This window comes from Phyllosticta capitalensis (genome assembly GCF_038381095.1).
Source record: "Phyllosticta capitalensis strain CBS 128856 chromosome Unknown BKA78scaffold_3, whole genome shotgun sequence".
Classification (NCBI taxonomy): Eukaryota; Fungi; Ascomycota; class Dothideomycetes; order Botryosphaeriales; family Phyllostictaceae; genus Phyllosticta; species Phyllosticta capitalensis.
The window spans coordinates 2694524-2715781 of record NW_027117441.1 but is presented as its reverse complement, the minus strand read 5'-3'; the positions used below and the strand labels follow the sequence as shown (position 1 = coordinate 2715781).

Below are 21258 nucleotides of genomic sequence, written 5' to 3'. Positions count from 1 at the left end.
GCCCTTCAAAAAAAGCCCCGGTATTACTCCATTTGGACACTTGCATTGATTGCTCTCTTCCATTTACTACATACTCAGTAGTAGCCCACGGCGAATGAAACAAGCAGCGACAATATCATCCATAGTTCGACCTGAAAACCGAACAGAAAATGAAACTACAACAATCTAGATGGAAGGGAAGTCGGTGGATGCTCGTGGCCCTGAGAAGGCATGGGGAACCCTATAGGTGCAGTGGGCATGGGCAACTGAGCAACTGAGCAACTGAGCAACTAAGCAACTGAGCAACTAAGCAACTGAGCAACTAAGCAACTGAGCAACTGAGCAACTGAGCAACTGAGCAACTGAGCAACTGAGCAACTGAGCAACTGAGCAACTGAGCAACTGAGCAACTGAGCAACTGAGCAACTGAGCAACTGAGCAACTGAGCAACTGAGCAACTGAGCAACTGAGCAACTGAGCAACTGAGCAACTGAGCAACTGAGCAACTGAGCAACTGAGCAACTGAGCAACTGAGCAACTGAGCAACCGAGGGCAACCAGTTGCTCAACTCTCTACGTTCAAAGTTGCATCTCCCACCCACCCTCCGACGCCCGATGTTACTCCACTCGTACACCTGCATGCATGCGGCACTTCCCATCCATAGGTGCTCGCTCCCACTTCCAACTTCTCCAAAAAGATGAGCTGGCCGTGTCAGTTTTCAGCACCGTTCATGTTCAACTCGACGGGGTAGGTAGGTAGCTGATGATGACGGGCGTTCTTTCGTAGTAGCAAGAGAGCTAGCTTCTTTACTCGTCTGTCTTGTTCGAATGTATGTGTTTGTCTAAAGACGTACCTGCCCGCGCACATCGTGCCGACACCATCACATATCCTATCCGCCATCCACCGTCTGTACCAATCGATGCCATAGTATAACAATGCCATGACGTCTGCTCGCCTCGGCGCCATTCCCACCAAACGATGACATGCCCATTCGCCACTAACCCGAACTACTCAGGCACCAACGAGCCCCGTTAAACCCTCCCTCCGTGGCCAATGCCGCAACAGCCAACACGATCAATCAAGGGTCCCGAGGACCCATCACAACACACTCCCGAGAGAGGAGAGGGGAAGACCAAACAAAGAAACGAAAGTCTAACAAAAACAAGAGCCGAAAAAAGCAAGCCACCGGCCAACCCAAACGGGACCAGTAGCAATGATGGTGTGAAGAGTTGAGTTGAGTTGGAGGGAGAGGAGAAGAGAGGAGAGCAAGACCAAAACCTCAAGAAGCATCGACCAGCCAGCCGTTGACGAGCGATCGAGGCTTCTGTTTCCGTCTTCCTGATTATCGGGATAGTGCTGTAGCGCAAAATATGCATGATGAATGCGGGCGAGACCGTGACGCAGAGACAGCGGCGGCACCTTTCCTTCACTCCAACGCAATGCATGAGGGTGGGGCGTGTTGAACAAAGTGGTTGATTCGTTGATTAGTGATTTTTGACTACTGCATCAAGGTAGGTAGCTATATGGGCCAGGCGGCAGGTGGCACTAGTTGAAAGACCTGGGATGCAGCGCTCTCAGGCCATGCCAACAGCAGTGACCACGAAACAAGAGGCGGAAGGCGGCGAGGAAGGTCGGAAGACGCGGTCAGTCGATCTTGGCAGCGGCCAGTTTGGACGACGGATTCGTGAGGACGTTTGAGAAGCGGAGGTTGCTGCGTTTGTACTTGCTGTGCTTGCGGAGGCGCTTGCGGGCGACCATGACGGGGACCGACGACTTGGTGACGAGGTAATTCGAAAAGGAGCCGAGGAGCACTCTGTTCTCGTTGGTTAGCGTTGTTGCTCTCGACTACAGGAGGGTGCTCGAGATTGGACGGGCTCTCCCGTACGGAGGAGGGTAGATGTAGTTAGAGAAGCGCCGAACCCTGACGTGTCATCAGACGCATGGGTTGAAAAGACACATGACACTCACCCTTTCAGTGCACTGCGGCCTCTAGAGCCGAGAATGACCAAGGTCGGGTCGAGAAAGTCGATCTACAAGTCAAGTCAGCGCGATCTTGGCGAAATGAGCAGTTGACTTACCACTTCCGTAATCATGTGCTTCGGGCTCTTGCAGTGGAAGACTTCAACTACAGCGCGCACCTGAAGTCTAGTTTTGCGCAGTAATGAGACAATGCGGTCGCTGACTTCAACAGTTGCATGCCAACGCTCGCGTTCCGACTTGTCCATCTTCGAGTAGTCAGGCGGTTGCTCGGGTTCATCATTCATGTTGACGCTGTTGGCCAAAGGCGACGGTCCAGCGCGCGTCTTGGACTTTGAGCGACCATCATCAATCAGCCTCTGGTCATTCGACAGCGTCTTCATGAGTTTTGCCGTGTCCTGCATCATCTTGGCTCCCTCTCCTATGCCAACGGAGCCAGATTCACCGCCTGTGCCCGTCTCCTCGTCCACTGCATACACAGCGAGCAGCGTGTCGCCGTCTCGCAAGACCGTGCCTATCGTCCATTCCAGGGCGTACGCAGCTTCCTCACTAAGATCCGTTGCGACGAGATACATGCGCTGGCGGCGGAGGCCCTGTTCAGCTTCTCTTTGCATATCCGCATAGTCACCGCGAATGATTTGGCGAATGCAGCGATGTGCCTTGGGCGTCGATGTGATTGCCGACATGGACATGGCCATGCGTTGCGCGTGCTTGATTTCGGAAATGTCCGCCTCGGTATCCGACGTCATTGGCGTAGATAAGCCAGAGCCACCCGCGTCGAAATTGGTGACTGGATGTACGGCCTTTTTCTTTTGGCTCATCTTCTCGCCATTGGGTCCTGTAATGGTGATGCTCGGCTCCAACAGTGACCGAACCTTGTAGTCGCTCGTCATTCGCTTGCCTGAGCCGTGTTAGTAGTTGAACTGATGGGGTTTCAATTAGGACACTCACGCTCGTCTTCTGCGGCGGCAAGTAAGCTCTTCGGAAGCTTATCTTTGATATCATCTTTGTCCACCTCGTTCGAACTTCTTCTCCTTCGCCTGCCTCTACCCTCAAATTCGGCATCAGAGCCTTCGCTTTCTTCACTGCTCTCAAGGGCCTCTTCATCCGCGTAATAGTCCTTTTCCAAACGCACTCCCCCATCTGGCAGCGGGGAGCCCTGTCGTTTTGATGATCCCAAATAGGCCAAACTACCTCCAGACCGTGCGAGGGCAGCATCAGACAGCCTGCGGTAGGCGCTGTTCATGTCGATTGACTTGCCCGAGTCCGTCACATATTTCCTTGGATCCGTCATGAGATTGATGTTGTTGGGAAACCTGCGGGCTCCAGGCGAAACGGAGCGAGCACCGAGCCTCGACACAGGCGACGAGGACTGGTTCGTGCCCAAGGGACTCCGCAGCATGTTTGTGCTCTTGCTCTTTTTCCCTCCTTGCGAAACACGCTTTGGCATGGCGTGCGATTCTATTGACGGCAGCATGTCAAACTGATATGAACTTTCCGGATCCCGGCTGCCAGTCAACGGACTACGAGTTCTAGACGAGCCCGACGGCGAAGTGGTATCCAACATGCTCCTAACTTTTCGCGCCTCCCGGGCTTTTCGCTTCTGTTCCTCCTCTTCCTGCTTCTTTTGTTCCGAAGGGAGGATGAATTTGGCCGTGTGCTTGTCGCCAATGTCGAGCATGCTCCGCACAGGCGACTGGGGCGCTCCAGGACTACTGGTACGCGAGTTGGCCTGTCTGCCGCGATTGATGCCCTCGAGTATGTCCATGACCGCCCGGCGCTCCTCGTCCATTGCTGATTCGAGAGACATGATGGCGGGGTCGCGTAGGGACGGTTGAGGCTGTCGTGGCTGCGAGAAGACGGGGTGGGCGGCGAGGGGACAAATGTCAACAAAGGCGGGGGAACCAGGGTCGGCGGTGGGTCGAGGTTTGAGGTCGAGCGAGGATGGAGGGGAAGCGTGCGGATGCGCAGGTTGGAGATGGTCGCAGGGATGGTCAACGGTGCTCGTCTTGAAATGCGGGCGACGGCTATGATGTTCACGGAGCGGTCAAGCCAGCCGAAGAGACCGGGGGAAGAGCCGAATGTGGAGAAATTATGGGTCCAGCGAGCCAATCTTCAAAAGTCGACCCCAGAGAATCGCGCGCCTGGAGGGTGGGTATGTGAGGCTGGTGGCGTGAGGGCCGTTGGGTTGGGCGGAGAGCGAGCGGAATAAGTGTTTGCTGTTAGAGATGGTGTGGTAATGGTCGGTGGTTGGAGTTTGAAGCGTCAGCCGCTGTCGGTGAAGAGCATCAAGTGGCCAGACTGGGCTCGGAGAAACATGGAGGAAGGCACTGGGGAGAGGCGAGACATGAACAAAAGTAGGCCATGAGCGGTAGGTGGTGGAGAGGGCGGAGTCGTTCCTTAGGCGCGCCGCGTCTTTGTCTTGGCGGCCATCAAGAGAGCCTTTCCCAGTCGTCTCGCGTGCCCGAAACGTCGACTGACGAGAAAAACCACCACTTCATCCTCACAGCCACCCAACAGCCACCCCCAGCTTTCGTCTTTGATCCCTTCGCCGTTACCTGCCTGCGCGACCTCGACCACCACCAAACTGGACCCCTCTCTCTGCACCTCCGTCTGCACGATGCGCCATCCTTGGCGCCCAGCTTTCCGCGCCCACGCCCATCACATGCCCTCTCTGCAGGCATTGTGGCGGTACGACGGGCATCCATTCCAGAGCACCATCGACATCATACGCAATTGACGAATGGGCGCTTTGTGCCGTGACAAGCTTCACCTTGCTTGCTCCGAAACCATCGGCGGCTGGCTCGCGAGCTGACATATTGTCTTCCGCCTTCACCGTCGCGACTTGGGCCGTTGTCTTGTTCTGTGCTGGGCAGGGCGGATGAGGGGCTGTAGGCTACTTTTGCCCAGCATCACGATCAAACAAGCTTTTTGGTACTCGGCAACCTCGCCAAGACGAGTACATACATGATGATGGCAGACGCCGGGCGAAATCACTCTTTGGTCTTTGGGAGACTAGCCACGCAGCTAACAGCGAGGCGCTCTAGGTGCCACAAGGCCTCTGCCAGCTCAGAGGGCGAGCGAGAGCGCGAACCAGGCAGATGTCGGGCATATCGCAGATCTGTAACGGCTTCCCCACATACGGCAGAGGTGGGTTCCAGCCGCACGTGGCTCTGGCTTCCTCCCGCTGTGGGTCGTGGTGGTGGTGTGACGCTGCCCAGCGTCGTCTAGAGTTGGTCAAGCGTGCTGCCCATTATGAGTTACGATTCGCCGAGACTACTATCTCACCCATCTATCTAGCATGCAAAGACTGAGGAGGGATATCGGCCAACAGCCGCCGGAAAACGAGAGAGAGATGACCAGAATGCCCTTGCCCGACAGGCCCAAGTCTACTCCTGATTCTGCGTCCAAAGACATTTCTGACGCACCAAAACGGAGCTCCAAATACTCCATCTGATGCTGTTCGCCATGACCGTCCATCAACCTCTGATCCAAACGCCAAGCAGAACAAAGTTGAAAAAGCAAAACGAGGTTTGGAGAATCTTGGAAAAGCAAGACTCTACGAGCCTGTACCACCATCTGCATCTCCCTCTGCACTTGCGTTTCCAGGTGGTCCATAGTCCATCTCTCCATCACTCCCAACGACCTTGCCTACAACATCCAATCCACCTTCGAACCTCCGTAGCAGTGCTTCCAGCCCGCTCACGAGGTCGCCGCCTGCTCCCCTGCGAACGTCCTCCACAGTCTCCTCTTCAGATATTGTGCCTGTGCCTCTGCCTCCCGTACTTCTTCCCGTCATCTCCAGTCCTTCAACTCGCAGCATAAGCGCACCCGACCCACCAGCCTCGTCGCCCTCTTCCGAAAATGTGGGTGCGGCGCTGATGGACGTCGATATGACCTGCCACTCGCGTGACAGGCTTTGTGCTTGTGTGATGGTGCGCGCATCGGCCGACAAGTCGAGCACAATGAAGCGGTCCTTTTGTCCCGGCACCGGCGGCGGAAGTAGAGATTGTGGAGGTGCTTCTGCGGCGGCGGGGTCAGATGAGTCGTTCTCGTCCTCTTCGTCGTTGTCCGGCGCGTTACCGGCGCGATGGCGGTTCGTGTGACGAGTGCTTGTCATGGCCGACGTGTCTCCCAGCGCGCGCGTGAAGATGGCCGTGTGTAGTTCTGGGTCATCATCGGCGAAGACGTAGTGAACCGAGGGATGTTCTGTATGGCCCGTGGTTGCATCCTCAACCAATGTGAAGAAGGGAGCGAAGTTGGCGGGTGGGAGGAGCGTGTTCGCGTCTGCCGAGGGGTCGAGCTGGTCTTGATCGCCGACGGTGTGTGCCTCTTGCTTGTCTTGCGGAGGAATGTAGTCGATGTCGAGCGTCTCGGCGTCGCCTGCTGCATGGCCGTAGTCGTGTGGGTTGGTGGAGGCAGCGGGGGCGGCTGCTTGGTCGGGAGCCGAGGCCTCTGGTTGGGTCACCGAGTCGCCGTGAGGGTCGGCATCTTGCTGGACTGGAGATGACGAGAGAGTGGCTTTCTGGGGGGGCGGTGAAGTGCCTGCGGACATGGTTGTCCGCGATGGCAGTTGTGTCGCGGTTGGGAGCTTTGAGCTGCAGCTTTATCGATAACTCAGCCGACGAAGGCAGAGATGATCATCGTTTCTTCTGGCACGTGATGATGGTGTCACGGCCTGGGGCGGCGATTTGGGGGGTTGATGAAGAAGAATCGGGGTTGTGGTGTGTGGAGGAAGAATGGATGGAATGGCAGGTAACCTGGGGTGGACGAGTGCCAGTCCCAGGGTCCGGCCAGGCCCCAGGTCAAGCCGCCGACTTGCCCCATCAGGAATCTTGACAAGCAAAGTCATGCGCATCAGTTGGATATCTTTTGAATAAGCACCATGGTGGTATACGCCGCAGATGAAATTCGCAAGCAGACGTTCAAAACCAAAAACGACCCAGGGTATAACCATATCCATGCCCAAAACGCCAAGCCAAATGAAGCTCCTCCTCATGCCTCGGTCATGGACGCATTGGCGTCTTTTACGGTAAAGGCTATGGCTGTCAGTTTCTGCTCCAAGTTGAGAGACTGATACATACGCTGGCGGCACATGGGGCACTTTTCTTGCGAAGCCTCTTGCTTGAGCCAGTCCTCGATGCAGTGCTGGTTGCGTTAGAATGACCAAATATGTCCGATGCAGCATATGCCTACCATGTGGAATGAGTGGTTACACTGGCCCATGACTAGAGGACAGAGTCAGTGACGGCGGTCTCTTGTGATGGACGGAGCATTTCCTTACGCAGCGGGCAGCCGTCGCCGGGGAATTTGCACTTGGCGCAGGTGCTGTCGTAGGGGTTTCGGCAGATGCCACACATGTCGTCCTGGGGCATGTCCCAGCGCCAGGCGGCGACGGCGTTCCATTGTTTGATGGTGACCTTCATGGCGCTTTGCTGAGGGAGGATGGATGGTGAGGCGGAGGACAAAAATGTAAACAGCAAGGACCCTCTGTCACTACCCGGCAGCTCGGGCCAGATGCCGAAGGCGGTCAGTGGAGCTGGTGCCCTGCCATGACGCGATCCATCGCAGCAATCACACTCTGAGCAATCCCACTCTATGGCGGTGGTCAAAAGAGAGCGCAAACACTGCTTTTTCCCTCTGCTGTCCAGCTGTAGTCATCCCGTGCCATTGGCCAAGCTAATCGGCGCTTCTTGCGGCTGCCCCTCTTTTGAAAAGGCAAGCTTCCTTCCTTCTCCGCCCGACTTTTCGCGACTGGTGTGAGCTTCCCCAGCTCCGAGCTAGGAGCTCCACACCCTCCGCTCTTCGCATTCCTCTGTCGCTTTTGAACTCTGAACTCTGCAACAACTCTCAGACTCTGCAAGCTAACCGTCAAAATGGTCAGGCTGGCTATACTGCGCCCTCTGCTTCGCCCAACCACCAAATCCGCCGCCGTCTTTTCACCCGTTCGCGTCATGAGCTCCTCATACGGCACCCTGTCCAACTACCTCGTCACCCCCGCAGAGCTCAATGCTGCCCTCCAGAAAAACGTCCTCAGCAAGCTCTCCACTGCTCCCAGGGTCATTCCCGTCTGCGGCACCTGGTTCCTCCCCAACGATCCTCAGAAGCGCACCGGATGGCAAGAGTACAAGACATGCAGGGTCCCAAAGGCTCGTTTCTTTGATCTCGATGCAGTCAAGGATCGGGATAGCCCTTACCCACACATGCTTCCTACCGCCCAAGACTTTGCAAAGGCCATGGGAGAAATGGGTATTCGTCAGGATGACAGCGTGGTTGTGTACGACAGCAAAGAGGCCGGCATCTTCTCTGCTCCCCGCGTCGCATGGACTCTCAAAGTCTTTGGCCATTCCAATGTGCACATCTTGAACAACTTCAAGCTTTGGGTCGAGCAGGGCTACCCAACGGAATGGGGCGAGCCGGAAAAGATTGAAGAGGTTGTCTACCCGGTGCCTGATTTGGACAAGTCCAAGGTCGTCGACTTTGACTACGTCAAGAACCTCGCCAAGAAGCAGGCCAACGAGAGCTCCCCGGCTATTCAGATTCTCGATGCTAGAAGCAAGGGTCGCTGGGAAGGCAAAGACCCTGAACCAAGACCAGGTAAGCAGACCAGTCACTTTACTCGGGCGGATTTTGTCGCGTCCTCAGGGAGGTTTTCGAAAGAATCGAGCACGACATGCAAACGGGTGCTCCCCGAGACAGTAACTGATACGTCGGTAGGCCTATCGTCCGGACATATTCCCTCTTCCAGCTCGCTCCCCGTCCCAGAGCTGCTTGACCCCACCAACAAGACGTTCCTCCCCGCAGATGAGCTTAAAGCTCTGCTAGCCTCCAAAGGCGTCGACCCCTCCAAGCCAGTCATCAGCAGCTGTGGCACTGGTGTCACCGCCGCAGTGATTGACGCTGCACTGGCCGAAGCCGGATTCCCCGAAGAGCGTCGCCAGCTCTACGACGGCAGTTGGACGGAGTGGGCGCAACGCGTAGACGAGGAAGACCTGATTGTCAAGGTCTAGGGCGACAACCACGCGTGGTCGTGAGTGAATCATCAGCGCGATACCAAAAGTACGAAGGGAATGGACGATTCTGTATGATACCCCCTTATGATTTGAGCGTTGAATGCCTTTGAGATGTCGCGACCTGCCATTTGCAGCGCTTCAGCCCAACAACCAATGAAAGCATGGATTATATCGAGCCTAGACAGCTCCAGTCCACAAATCTCCCCGCAGCGTGTGCATCACACCATCGACATGAAGCCACCTTTGGCCCCACAGACACAGGAAAAACAAATGGCACACCAAAGGCAGCTGAATGAATCGGTTGACCGGCACCAGATCCGGGCTATCAATAAATCGGTGGCATTCTCCCCACGTGTGCCTGTCCTGTGTAAGGATATTAACATGGCGGACGTCCCCACCATTGCCATCGCTAGTCCAACTTTTCTTTCAGCCGTTCTCTTTGAGCCTTACCACGATGATCACGGTACTCCACGTGGTCCTTTACGCCGTTGCCGCGCTTCTATTGTGGCGTCTTCTGCGCATCGGCCGCCGCCCTCCTGGCTATCCTCCGGGGCCGCCGACTCTTCCCATTGTGGGCAATCTGCACCAGGTGGGTACACCGTTCTGCTACTGGTTCCCAGTGCTTCCCGTAAAAATGCAAGAGGTGTGGACGGTGGAGTCAGGGGGCGAATTGTACGGAAGAGTTTTTGATCCGGACGACGGTCTACTCAGGGAGAATTGAACATCACATGGCCTGCCGCGGCATGGAGTCTTTGCTCTTGCCCCATCAAGTGTCCCTTGATGCTGCACGCTCGTCTATCCATGTCGCCCCAACTGACCTACACCCCTCAGATCCCATCCGAAAACCTCCATGAACAACTCCACGTCTGGGCGCGCCAGTATGGCCCCGTCTTCTCGCTGATTCTCGGCACACAAACCATGATCGTCCTGTCGAGTAGTAAGGCTGCAAGGGAACTGCTGGAGAAGCGCAGTGCCAATTACAGCGAGAGGCCGGACTCGTACATTGGTCAGACGGTTGGGAGTGGCGGGTTGAGGTTGCTGTTTCTTGTGAGTGCGTTTGGTTCTTTTATTTTGTGGGCATCGGTTGCGGGGATTGAGGGGGTTTGAGGCGATTGTCTCTGAAGAGGGAGTATGCTGATGACGTGTCCAGCCATACGGGCAAGATTGGCGGATGGTAAGTTTTTAGTCCCTTCCCTCTTGATGGTGCACAACTGAGATTTGATAGATCAGGAAGCTCTCGCATCAGCTTTTGAATGCAAATGCCTCAAAGACATATGTAGGTCTTCCGAGCAATGCATTGGCATTTCTGACCTCTCTAGGTGCCGTATCAAGACTTGGAATCCAAGAAAATGCTCGTCGACCTCCTCGACAAGCCTACCAGCTTCACAGAGCACATCAGACGATACACGGCGTCTGTAACCACCAGCATAGTTTTTGGGTACGTCGTTTGATTCCTTACCAACACAGGCTCCTCTAACCACTGAATCCCAGCTGGCGCGTCCCTGAATTCGACGACGCAAGCTTGATGCGCTTCTACGACGGATTCGACGCCTACATCCACCTCGCGCAATCCCCCAGCGCCGGCCTCCTCGACTTCTACCCGCTCCTCCGCCGCCTCCCCAACTTCCTCTTCCCGGCCGTCCGCTCTGCCGCGGCGCTGCACGTCAAAGAAAAGGCACTCTACCGCTCCAACTGGCTGGCCGCCAAAGAGAAAGCCGCGGCGGGCACACTTCCTCCCTGCTTCTGCGCCGCGCTCAGCCGCGCGCAGCGCTCCCTCGGCCTCTCCGACGACTTCGCGGCCTACATCGCCGGCACGCTGCTCGAAGCCGGCGCCGACACGACGGGCAACACGCTGATTGCCTTCGTGCTCGCCATGCTGCTGCACCCGGAAGCGCAGGCGCGCGCGCAGGCCGAACTCGACGCCGTCGTCGGCGATGACAGACTACCGACCATGGATGATGCAGAAAAGTGCCCTTATACACGCGCGTGCGTCAAGGAGGTCTTGCGGTGGTTCCCGACGGCCATTTTGGGCGCGATGCCGCACGCCACCAAGCAGGCGGATGAGTACGAGGGCTGGACGATTCCAAAGGGCGCGTCCGTCGTGCTGAATGTGTGGGCGCTGAACATGGACGCTGCGCGATACGCTCCCCCTGCATCCACAGGAGGCGAAGAAAAGAACCAGCATCAGCAGCAGGGAGGGATTCCGGCAGCAATCGACCCCGCCCTCTTCGCACCCTCGCGCTACCTCTCCAACGCGACGTGGGCCGGCGCCAGCGTCGCGGAGCTGGCCACGCACGCCGACGCCGCCGTGCGCGACGCGTGGGTCTTTGGCGCCGGGCGGCGCATCTGCCCGGGCGTCCACGTCGCGGAGCGCAGCCTTTTTCTGGGCATCTCGCGCATGCTGTGGGCGTTTGATGTCGTCGCGCCGTCTGCTGGGGCCACGTTGCCGAGTCCTAGGGATATGGTTAGTGGGTTGGTGGTCATGCCGAAGCCGTTTGAGGCGGCGTTTAGAGTGAGAGGAGGGGGCAGGGGGGAGGTGTTGAGGAGGGAGTGGGCGGGTGTGAGGGAAGAGGTGTTGGGGGAGGGGGAGCAGTGGAGGAAGGTGCCTGAAGGTATGAATATTCCCAGGGGGCTGTAAGGGGGTGTTAGTTTGTCAATTGTCTCTGGCGTTCACTGCTGTGACCAGGCACTGGCGGCTTAGGCTTCGCATTCTTGAGCAAAGTACCTTTTCGTGTGCCGTCGCTGCGCAATCTGGTGCCCCTTGAATGTCGTTGCAATCTGAGACGTTGCGGCATTGGGCGGTCAAGGCGCACTAATGCCGGTGCTTTACATATCAAATAAGCATCATCACATGGGTAAGATTTCTATCCTGAATTAGCCCGTACAGCCAAAAGTATTAACCCTAAATAGACCCATTGTTCTCTCCTCGTTTTCCTTCCCCCCGCCCCCCCCCCCCTTCCCCCCCCCCCCTCCTTTGGGGAGAAAGATGGGGACAAGGCAGTTGGAAAAGGGACATTCCTAAAGAGTCTAAAAAGAAACAAAATCAAAACGCAAAAAGACGCGAGAAGAAAGGACAAAAGAAATTCCAAACCCAAACAAGAAGCACTTTGCCGCCAACTCCCAACTCCCTTTTCCCCCGACCGCAACTTCAAACTCCAAACTCCAAACTCCAAACGCCAAACTCCAAACGCCAACCCAAGCAAGCAAGCAAGCAAGCAACCCACCCTCTCAAAACTCCGCCGTCTCGCTCCTCTTCCTCGCCACCAAGCTCTCCAGCACCTTGTGCCGCAGACTCTCCCTCTTACTCCGCGGCTTCCTCCTCTTGCCCTCCTCCCTCACCTCGCCGTCCGCCAAACTCACCTCCTCGAACCCCGCGTCGTCCGCCTGCTTGCTCTCAAACAGCACGCTGCTACCCCCCATCGCCTTCTTCTGCCCAGACGCCGGCATCGTCGGCATCGTCGACGCCGTGCGCAGCGGCAGCCCGCTCGTCGTCGTGCGCACGGTGATGGGACCACCGGCGGTGGCGCTGCGGCGGCTGTTGCCGCGGAGCGAGGCCGCGCGCGAGAGGAAGGGGGTGGGGCAGGGGCCGGAGGACGCGGGGTACGCGTAGGGATTGTGGGCGTAGGGGGACGACCAGGGGTCGACGGGGGACGGCGGAGTGCTGAGGGCCGCGTCGAGACGGCCGGCCCCCTGCTGCGGGTAAGGGGGCGGCGGGGTGGCCGAACCTGGGGTCGACGTAGATGGGGCGCTGACTTTGCGCAGGGGAGCCAGGCGGTGCATGCGGTGGCCGTGGTCATCGTCGTCGTCATCACCGTCGCCACCATTTCCATTACCATTCCGCCTGTTGCGGCGCGAGGGGGAGCCCTTGCCCTTGCGGCGGCGGAAGCAGCAGCACCAGCACTCGGGGGAGTAGCGCTGGATGAGGGAGGCGAGCAGCCAAAAGAGGCCGATGAAGCCCAGGACGCTGGAGAGGCCGACGAAGAACCACATGAAGCCGTCGCTGACCTGATCGGCCTTTTCCTCGTCCGTCTGGTCGCTGCTGTCCTTGAGGATGTTTCCTAGGAAGGAGGACGGCGGCGGGAGAGAGGGGGCGGCGGGTACGTGGATCAGGGGACGGCGGAAAACGGGCACTTCCTCGAGGTGGTGCTTGTTCCGCAGGGTTGCGGTTGGCTTGGCCGGGGGAGGAGGCGCGTTGTGCTTGTGCCCGAAGACGCGGTCGAAGAAATGGTGGCCTTCCCGGCTCTTGCTCCGAGGAGAGGAGGAGGGGAGCAACTTGTCGACTACGGCCTCCTTCTCCTCGCTCCGCTTCGCGACCGGGTTGCCAAACTGGTCGACTTCCTCCTGGTCGAGATGCTTCTTCAAGGCCTCCAGATCCCACTTGCGCACCTCGGACTCGACGATGAAGTGGCATTCCGGCCGGTACCTCCAGTGGTCCATGGTTCCGCAGTTCTTGGTGTGGTAAGCCTTCAGGAAGCTCCAGCAAGGGTAGCGGTGGCGGTCTCCGTTCCAGCGGTCCCCGAAGCACTTGGTCCGCACGACTTCCATCTTCTCCTCGTCGGGAGACATGCTCGGCTTCGCCTTGGCACTACTCTGGGTCGTTGAGGTCGCCCGGGGAGTCGACATGCCCTTGGAAGCCGACTCGCGCTTCAGCCTCGCCTCGCAGGCGTCCTGGCAGAGCTTGGAGTGCTTTTCAGACTGGCCTTTGTGGCAGTGAGGGCAACGAACCACGTCTGGCGGCAAATTTGCCGACGCCGATGCTTCCCATGCGGCCGACGTCCAAGTATGCGTAAGAGTCAGCACCGTCTTTGAGTACCATGGGTCGTCCGACTTCAAAGTCAACGTAACAGTTTCCGTCGTCTTTGGGCTAAATGCGGCCGAGTGCAACCGCTCCATCTCCTTGCGCTCGCACTCGGCCAGACAAGCATGGTCGGAGAAGGAGGGGTGGGGATAGCACATGGCACAGCGCTCCCTCAGCGGGCCCAGGATCGCTGTCCTGGTGACCGCGTCGAACAACGCGATGCTTCTCTCCTCGTCCTGGGACTGCATGGACCTGCTCGCCGCCGCCTGCTGCCTCTCCGCGACCAGACAGCCGTTGATGCAAGCACGGTCGGCCGGCACCCTTTGATAACAGTGCCAGCAGCGCTCCTTGATCCCCGGGGTTGAACTAGGCGTTGGCCTTTCCACCGCCACGGCCCTCTTGGGCGGAGGGGTGATCATGCGCATAGGTCCATTGTAGAGGGGACTTGAAGGCACCATGGACTCGCTTGCCGTCTCCTGCTGCTGCTGCCTCTTCTTCTCAAGCGTGGTTTTCTTGCCCGTCAACTCCCGAATCTGCGCCGCGCGCTCACAGGCCAGGACGCAGAATTGGTCGGGCGAGGCGCCGCCGCGGTAGCACGCCGGGCAGCGCTCTTGAAGCGGCGCCACCACACTGGGCGCTGGAGACGACCTCTTCTCGGGCGCGGCGACCCTCCCCGTATTCAGCCTCGAATTCCTGCCATGCGTACAGGAGATCATGCAATTCCAGTCGTGAGGCATGCAATACTTGCACGCATCAAGCCTGAACACCCGACTCGGCTGAGCTCCCTCCGCACTCCAGGCACTCTCCAGCATCGAAAAGTCGTAGACCAACTGCGGGTCACGGGGGGCGAGGAGAGCAGACCGGGCGGCAGTCGTCGCCGCAGCGGCAGCAACGACACCAGAGGCCGAGGGACCGGGGAGAACCAAGGGGGAGGAACCGGGAAGAGCCAGAGAGGAGGCTCCGGGGAGAGCCAGGCTGGGACGGGGGAGGGGGAGGACGGCGGCGGCCATGGCGAGCGGTGCCGCCATGGCGAACATGAAGACTCCGAGGAGGAGTCGCAGCATGAAAAGGTTTCCCATGGTGGGGATGGTGGAGGTGGAGGTCTGCTCTCGGTATGAGATGTTTGAAGTGTGGAGAACTGTGGTGGGAGTACTTACTGTTTATATGACAGACCTTGCCAATATAGCGAACCTACTCGAGTCTGTACAGACGCAGTGGAGAGGGTGTGCGATGGTCGCGGAAGAGGGAGGAGCGGGCAGTCCTTATATACAATCTAAGAGCTCAACAAACAGAGCAATTTTGCCCATGTTGGGGGAGTAATGAGCGAAGGGGTTGACTGCAAAGTAGGAAAGCCACCTTGGTGGTAATCAGTCTGCCTAAACGGATAGTCTGCCAGGCACAAGAATCAAGGGATCAGAGTCCACAGCCAAGTTTAGTGATTTCTGGAGTTACGTGAGGCAGCCCAACCCATATGCCTCATGTTGGGGAGTGAGTGTAATTGCATGGCTTGGACGCTGCGATCCTGCAGACTTTCTTCAAGGTGGAATTTTCTCTTGGTGCCATTTACATGACCTCAAGCGCGTGCAGCGTCTTTTGCAAGCAAGCCTTGGAGCGTAAAATCAAGATCGCGGGAGTGGTCCGTCAGTAGGCACTGACGAACGTCGCCGTTGATCAGTCTGCCCAAAAGGGTTAGTCGTCCAAAGGAAGCGAGTCTCGAGCCAAAAAACCTGAAGAAATCTGATTAGTCGCACAAAGCAAAAACAACACCATGGCCCCTCTCCAGGCACCGACCCATTGCAGCCACGCGAGGCTCAGCCCCACGCAGAAGCACCGCGACATTTCTTCAGGCTAGTGCCAAAGTGAAAACCAAAAAGTGAACCATTCAAGAGAAATGACGAGCAATTTTCGGCCTCGACCAATGACATTGCCTGGTTAAAGGAAGAAGCAAAACCAAAAAAATAAATCTGAGACGACGACGCCGGGCCCGCCGTCCCGCGCGCCTGGGAAGCGGACGAGCATCATCGCGGGCGGACCGTACCGTCCGTCCGCACATCAATTTCGATTGTTGAACAGACCACCGCCTCGCCAGTGCGCGCTGGATGTGAGCATGGATAGCCCCGCGAGGCTCAAACGCGACGAATGAATCGGGCGGAGGCGCGTGTGTTGTTGGGGCTGCTGGAAGAAAGGGATGACGACTGTTTGAAAATTGTCAGTGGCGACAGCGAGTGGTGGACGACAAGAATTGTTGTGGCAGAGGTGGACTGCATTGATTGGATTTTTGCCATTTCACCCCTTCTCTCTCGCTGACCAAGCAGCGGACCAGCGATCTGGGGTGATTGGTGCAGGCGAGCCAAAGAAAGGCGACCGTTTCGCGAAAAGAAAAGATGCGGAAGCGATGGCCACTTCCTGCGCCACAACGTGGGCATCATGAAGAAAGAAGAAAAGAAAAAGAGACATCATGCCCAGACATGAACCTGCGTCTGGGATAGGGGAATAAAAAAACAACAGCCACCCGCTGTTCATTCCTCCACCACCGAGATGCTGTAGTCATGCAGTTTTGATTCGCCCCAATGATCCAATTAAGAGGCCGCCCCAACCAACCAGAGACCGTCGTGGTATCTCCAAACGTCGCCGTCCCGTGGTCGAACGCTGGGTTTCTTGGTGAAAATGTAATCAAACACGCCGCCCGAATTAAGAAGACAGAGTCATAAAGGTCGTAAATGACGTGGTCGTGAGAAGCGAACTCTTGAAAAAAGAAACAAGACGTGGGTATCGACGTGTGGATTTCGGCTCAGCGCCATCCGCCCTCGCGCAGACACGAGGCACACCTCTCGTACGCGCGGACCTCGCCGCGGCCGCAAAAGCAGCTTCCAGAGGAGCTTTTGCTGGATCGACGACTGGCGGACGGCTCGAGGCCGTAGTCGGAGCTCCGGGGACTGCTGCCGCCGCTGGTGCTGTCGTAGTCGTTGGAGGACGAGTAGGTGCTGCGGCGGCCGGTGCCAATGGCGACGGGCAGGCCCTGGATGACGCCGGCCTGGCCCTGCCTCTGGCCCGGGTACATGCCGTCGTTGACGGAAAAGTTGCGGCAAATCATGTAGGCGCGGGTTGCGGCAGCGTTGCGTGCCAGCTCGTCCGACTCGTAGGCGGCGTCGGTCGTGTATTCGCGATTGTTGACGCGGACGGTGCAGGTGAAGCCGCGACGGGTACGGTAGCATTCGTAGAGCGGGTCGGGCCAATGGCGGCGCTGGCAGAGGCCTGTGGTGTGGAGGGGTCGGGTTAGTCTCGATATGCGAGATGGCGAGTTGCAATTGGAAATGGACACATACCGGTCAAGTACATGATGTAGAACATGATGAATTGGGAGAATTGAATTCCCAACTCGTCTGGAATCGCAGGTGGGCTGTGTCACGACAGGCGGAAGGCTTGATTTCTTTTGTCTTTTTGTTGGTGGTGTCGTGGAAAAAAGATGATGATTTTTCTAGGCAAGGGAGAAGAAGGTAGAGAGAGACAGAATGGGGACGGCGGGACAGGGTGAGATTTATTGCAATAGGTACATAAGCGGCATGTGTATGCATTTCAGTGAGGCTCTTGGTCGGCAGAAGTGATGTGTTGGCGGGCGTTTTGGCCAGTGGACCGATGGGGTAAGGCGGATTGATCGAGGGTTCGGCGCCGTTGGCTTCTGGTCGCCACGGCGTGATGGTCACTCAAGCAGCACGTTCGCCGGAAAGCCAACCAGCCTGGCGGAGACGAGCAGCCAGCCAGAGGCCAGAGGTTGTGGGGGCCGCAGCAAGAGACGGTCGTACCGCGCTTCATGCACAATGAGTTGGCATGAGGTGGAACTATATGCGCGTCTGCCCGCGAGGGGGAGAGGAGACGCGAGACTGGACAGGGCTCCACGAGCATCCTGGAGTGGAGCAAGCACGAGGAAGACGAGCAAGACGAGCAAGACGAAGGCCGTGACGAATGCTGGATCCCGCTGGAAGAGAGCCGGTCAAGACTGGCGAGTTGGCGGTGAGCCCCAAGGAACAGCGTCGCTCCATGCCGCTCTCTGTGCCGTCACTCTATTTCCGTGGATGCTCTGCTTTGAGATGTCATTGCTCTCATCTTCCCCGCGTTCCGTTGCTTGTCGTCCCCACTACCCGCTAACCTGATCCGCCCGTGGGGTCCCGTTCCTCGCTCGAGCTATACAACTGAGCTCCCTCTCTCCCTCCCCCTCGACCTGCATCCTCGCTGCATCCTCCGCTGCAACTCTGCATCCTCTGTCGCTCCTCTCCCGCACCCGCTACTCCTGCTCCCGTTCTAGCTTCAACCGTCGCACAACGCCACCATGCCCATCAACCGCGTCACCCTGTTCAAGGCCGCCGAGGACGACATCCCCGCCATCCTCGAAAAGTACACGACGCTGGCCGCCGACGCGAAAAAGGTACGACTCTGCTCTCACTCAACTCCCAATTCCCCGGGTCCAATACATATTCCATAATCATCATCGGGTCCTCAAACACCAAGAGCAGGGAACATACATAATGGGCTATTTCTATCCTTCATCATCACATCATCCCTTGATTTCCCCCAGCCCAAGACATGCCCCCCTACCCACGCCGTTGCTCCGAGACGCCACCCGTCGCAGCTTCACCTGCTGGCCATCACCGGTCAGCCACCACGCCCGCCGGTCCATGTGCTCGCTGCTGCGTCAGAGCAGTCAGCAGCCGGGCGGGACCAGCCGGTTGGTTGTTGGTGTCGACCGTGATGCGCGTCGCCATGTCCATTGCAACATCATTGCAGTCCAGACCAGCACCATTTCTTTTTCTGTTTGCCTACGAAACTCGTCACCACCACCACCATCGTCATTGTCACCATCACAACCTCCCCACCCCTCTTCGCCGACCATCGGAACCCCCTCCGCTCACAAAACAAACGCCTCCCGCAGGACTCGGCTCCCTACATCCTCTCGGCCAAGGCGGCCAAGGTGATTCCCGACCCCGCCGGCCGCAACCAGGGCTACACGGTGGCCGCCACGACCGTCTTCAAGTCGCTCGACGACATGAAGTTCTACGACGAGGGCTGCGAGGCCCACGGCGCCATCAAGACGTTTCTCAAGCCCCGCATCTCGGGCATCATGACGGTGTATTTTGAGGTTTGATTGTTTGATTGTTGTTGCGTCAGTCGAACGGTTATTGATAGATGGACGACGGAACGGCGTTGGCTGGACTGGGCTGGGTCGAGATGATGGCCAGGGCCAATTGTGGCTAGAAAGCGTACGGTGCGCATAAACATTGAATTTTTGAATATAGAAGCTTTCAGGCACGCAATGTCCGCGCAAATGGCAACGTCCGTGTCCGCCTGCCTATGCAATTATCGGCGACCCACCCACCCGCGTTGCCCCTGCGTCAAACGCACTCGGCTCCTCCGGAGCGAGCACGCGAGCAATGGACCCAGCAGCAGCGGGTTCTACTACACAACAATGTCCCCTCGCTTCATCATCGAGACGTTGCATCGTCTTGCCGTCCAGGGGCATACATGTAGACCAACCACCCACCACCAACCTCGACACCTTTCCTCTCTCTGCGCCGACTACCTACACCCTCTCCAAATCCTGCGCCGGCCACCCCTTCTCCTCGAAATACGCCCGCGCCAACTCGGCCTTGCCCCACGGCAGCACGAAGACGGGGTGGAAGCGGCCGACGCGGTCGCCTTCGTCAAAGGGCAACGCGCCGCCGGCGGGCAGCTCGGCCGCTTCCCAGTTGTAGCCGGCGGCGAGCGGCCCCGAGAAGAGCTGGGGCGGGGCGCTGGGGTACGTGTAGCGGTGCTGGGCGGAGGAGAGGCCGCACAGGTTGTAGGCTGAGTGGTAGCCGTCGACGGGCCTGCGGTGCGTGGGTTAGTTGGGGTGGTTTCAGGGGGACGAGGGGGTTATGGAGAATGGAGACGAAAGGGGCGCAACTTACTTGCCCGGCTTATCCCTCAACCCACCCTTCTTGCCCTGGCACGCGCACAAGATGTACCGGATCATGCCCTCGCGACTCCACAGCTCGGCACCAGCGGGCAGCTGCAGCGCTGCCTCGACCAGCGCCCAGCAGCCGCCAACCCAGTGGTTGTAGCAGCCGTCGACGAGCTTGTTGGCGCGCCCCGCAAAGCCGCCTTCGGGAGCCAGCTGGCGGGAGCTGAGCCAGCGGACGAGCGCCGGCACGTCGAGCGCGGCGGGGATCGCCTCGTTCGGCGGCCCCATGATGCAGAGGCACGCCAGCGCGCAAAAGGCGTACGCGCCGTGAGCCTCGTTGTCGGGGGCGCCGCCGATGCCGCCCTCGAACGTCTGGCACCGCGAGAGCCAGCCGCTGAGGCCGGTCGTGAGCGTGGGCTCCGCGTCGCCGACGCACTGCGCCTTCAGGGCGGCGTAGGCGGGTGCGGAGGAGGGGATGGTGAGGGGGAGGTTCAGGAGAGAGGCGATGACGAGAGCGCAGTAGGCGCCGCGCACGTCTTCCTCGCCGCCTTCGGTCACGGTGAAGCCGCCAGACGGTTGCTTCATTCGGCTTAGGAATGAGTGCATCGTAGTCCGGTTGATGACATCGTAGCAGGGAGGACCGCCGGCTGTGAGCAGTGAAAGCGTCGTGGCATAGGAGCATATGACGTGCGGTGTCTGCCCATGACCGCCGCCGAAGCCGCCAGTTGGGGATTGGAGGGGTCGGTAGGTTTCGACGAGGCTAACGTTGTCAGTCTCTGGTTGAGTATTCCGAGGAAATTTGGTATGACCGGGAATGTTTTGGACAAGATTTTGTAGAACAAGACTTGATATGAAATATCACCACTTACCCTTCACGAGTTGACGTTACATCCTCACCCAAGAGTGCAAGCGCAGTCAAGCTCCAATACGGAATCCACGGACGACTGGCATCCAACACAATGAATTGCTCCGGCCATTCCGTCAACGCATCCGCCACATATTCAACGGTGGGCCCTCTGTTTAGTTGCGGAATACCGTGCGAGTTGAGCGAAAAGTTGTGAGGGTTGCCCGTCATAAAAGGCAAAATCTTTTCCACAGTGGCATCCTGCTCTTGCGTAGTCCCCGTCTCGAATCCATCCACAAGCACGGGTTTCGTCGAAAACAACTCGGGTACCTTGGGTTGGATGTCGAGGTCGGTCAGGGTAGGGACGACCTCATCTTCGGTAGCGCCGCCACCCTCCATGGTCTCAAATTCAGAGTCCGAAAGCTCTTCGATGCGCGCAGAACTGGATAGCAGCTCGTCCAGGCGAGTTGATGGTGTTGGCTGGGTAGCGTCGGGTTGGGCGCGGCGTTGCTGTGGTTGGCCGGACATGCGGCGGGTTTTGAAGACGACCCTGCGGCGTCGCATCGACTGGAGAATAAAGGATATCCACGGGTCTGGCGCGTCGCTTTTGGAAATGGTGGGCTCTTCTTCTGCAAGCATGCACAGAGGGTCGCGTCGTCGCTTTGGGGTCTATTGGTATTGTTCCCTCATGCGCTTATTGTTCCCGCCTGCT

The 21258-nt window shown here is 58.0% G+C and overlaps 9 protein-coding genes across 9 annotated transcripts; 3 read left to right on the top strand and 6 right to left on the bottom strand.

Annotated features, from left to right (window-relative positions):
- Positions 1–1523: 1523 nt before the first annotated feature.
- On the bottom strand, positions 1524–3907 carry BKA78DRAFT_106938 (uncharacterized protein). The gene is made up of 5 exons (XM_066882184.1): positions 2908–3907; positions 2058–2857; positions 1948–2009; positions 1865–1900; positions 1524–1792 (listed from the first exon to the last, which is right to left on the bottom strand). Exons 1-5 carry the CDS (start codon positions 3764–3766, stop codon positions 1624–1626), a joined length of 1926 nt encoding a protein of 641 aa, XP_066747043.1. The 5' UTR covers positions 3767–3907; the 3' UTR covers positions 1524–1623.
- A 1608-nt stretch (positions 3908–5515) lies between these two features.
- Positions 5516–6511, bottom strand: BKA78DRAFT_351403 (uncharacterized protein; the record flags this gene model as incomplete). Its single annotated transcript, XM_066891161.1, has 1 exon — positions 5516–6511. The coding sequence occupies one exon, from the start codon at positions 6509–6511 to the stop codon at positions 5516–5518; it is 996 nt and encodes a 331-aa protein (XP_066747042.1).
- Positions 6512–6951: 440 nt separating this feature from the next.
- Positions 6952–7382, bottom strand: BKA78DRAFT_351402 (anaphase-promoting complex subunit 11; the record flags this gene model as incomplete). The annotated part of the gene is made up of 4 exons (XM_066891160.1): positions 6952–6995; positions 7041–7104; positions 7153–7184; positions 7241–7382. The coding sequence occupies 4 exons, from the start codon at positions 7380–7382 to the stop codon at positions 6952–6954; spliced, it is 282 nt and encodes a 93-aa protein (XP_066747041.1).
- A 181-nt stretch (positions 7383–7563) lies between these two features.
- Positions 7564–9167, top strand: BKA78DRAFT_106924 (thiosulfate sulfurtransferase-like protein). Its single transcript, XM_066882183.1, has 2 exons — positions 7564–8553; positions 8674–9167. Exons 1-2 carry the CDS (start codon positions 7833–7835, stop codon positions 8964–8966), a joined length of 1014 nt encoding a protein of 337 aa, XP_066747040.1. The 5' UTR covers positions 7564–7832; the 3' UTR covers positions 8967–9167.
- A 183-nt stretch (positions 9168–9350) lies between these two features.
- BKA78DRAFT_342360 (cytochrome P450) lies at positions 9351–11824 on the top strand (the record flags this gene model as incomplete). Its single annotated transcript, XM_066890383.1, has 6 exons — positions 9351–9641; positions 9681–10016; positions 10120–10143; positions 10195–10245; positions 10289–10407; positions 10461–11824. 6 exons carry the CDS (start codon positions 9351–9353, stop codon positions 11605–11607), a joined length of 1968 nt encoding a protein of 655 aa, XP_066747039.1. The 3' UTR covers positions 11608–11824.
- A 121-nt stretch (positions 11825–11945) lies between these two features.
- On the bottom strand, positions 11946–12480 carry BKA78DRAFT_310135 (uncharacterized protein). The gene has a single exon (XM_066888092.1). It carries the CDS (start codon positions 12423–12425, stop codon positions 12198–12200), a length of 228 nt encoding a protein of 75 aa, XP_066747038.1. The 5' UTR covers positions 12426–12480; the 3' UTR covers positions 11946–12197.
- Positions 12481–16558: 4078 nt separating this feature from the next.
- Positions 16559–17118, bottom strand: BKA78DRAFT_294095 (uncharacterized protein; the record flags this gene model as incomplete). Its single annotated transcript, XM_066886294.1, has 2 exons — positions 16559–17022; positions 17094–17118. The coding sequence occupies 2 exons, from the start codon at positions 17116–17118 to the stop codon at positions 16559–16561; spliced, it is 489 nt and encodes a 162-aa protein (XP_066747037.1).
- Positions 17119–17636: 518 nt separating this feature from the next.
- On the top strand, positions 17637–19052 carry BKA78DRAFT_310132 (uncharacterized protein). Its single transcript, XM_066888091.1, has 2 exons — positions 17637–18190; positions 18695–19052. Exons 1-2 carry the CDS (start codon positions 18095–18097, stop codon positions 18905–18907), a joined length of 309 nt encoding a protein of 102 aa, XP_066747036.1. The 5' UTR covers positions 17637–18094; the 3' UTR covers positions 18908–19052.
- Positions 19053–19342: 290 nt separating this feature from the next.
- Positions 19343–21074, bottom strand: BKA78DRAFT_247777 (terpenoid cyclases/protein prenyltransferase alpha-alpha toroid; the record flags this gene model as incomplete). The annotated part of the gene is made up of 3 exons (XM_066884327.1): positions 19343–19628; positions 19710–20462; positions 20572–21074. The coding sequence occupies 3 exons, from the start codon at positions 21072–21074 to the stop codon at positions 19343–19345; spliced, it is 1542 nt and encodes a 513-aa protein (XP_066747035.1).
- Between the last annotated feature and the right edge of the window lie 184 nt (positions 21075–21258).

Coding starts and splice junctions, on each gene's coding strand:
- BKA78DRAFT_106938 (XM_066882184.1), bottom strand. CDS start 3,766: ATGTCTCTCGAATCAGCAATGGACGAGGAGCGCCGGGCGGTCATGGAC. Junction 2,858..2,907: donor TGCCGCCGCAGAAGACGAGC/GTGAGTGTCCTA, acceptor AACACGGCTCAG/GCAAGCGAATGACGAGCGAC. Junction 1,793..1,864: donor AACTACATCTACCCTCCTCC/GTACGGGAGAGC, acceptor CAACGAGAACAG/AGTGCTCCTCGGCTCCTTTT.
- BKA78DRAFT_106924 (XM_066882183.1), top strand. CDS start 7,833: ATGGTCAGGCTGGCTATACTGCGCCCTCTGCTTCGCCCAACCACCAAA. Junction 8,554..8,673: donor AGACCCTGAACCAAGACCAG/GTAAGCAGACCA, acceptor ATACGTCGGTAG/GCCTATCGTCCGGACATATT.
- BKA78DRAFT_310135 (XM_066888092.1), bottom strand. CDS start 12,425: ATGCCGACGATGCCGGCGTCTGGGCAGAAGAAGGCGATGGGGGGTAGC.
- BKA78DRAFT_310132 (XM_066888091.1), top strand. CDS start 18,095: ATGCCCATCAACCGCGTCACCCTGTTCAAGGCCGCCGAGGACGACATC. Junction 18,191..18,694: donor TGGCCGCCGACGCGAAAAAG/GTACGACTCTGC, acceptor CGCCTCCCGCAG/GACTCGGCTCCCTACATCCT.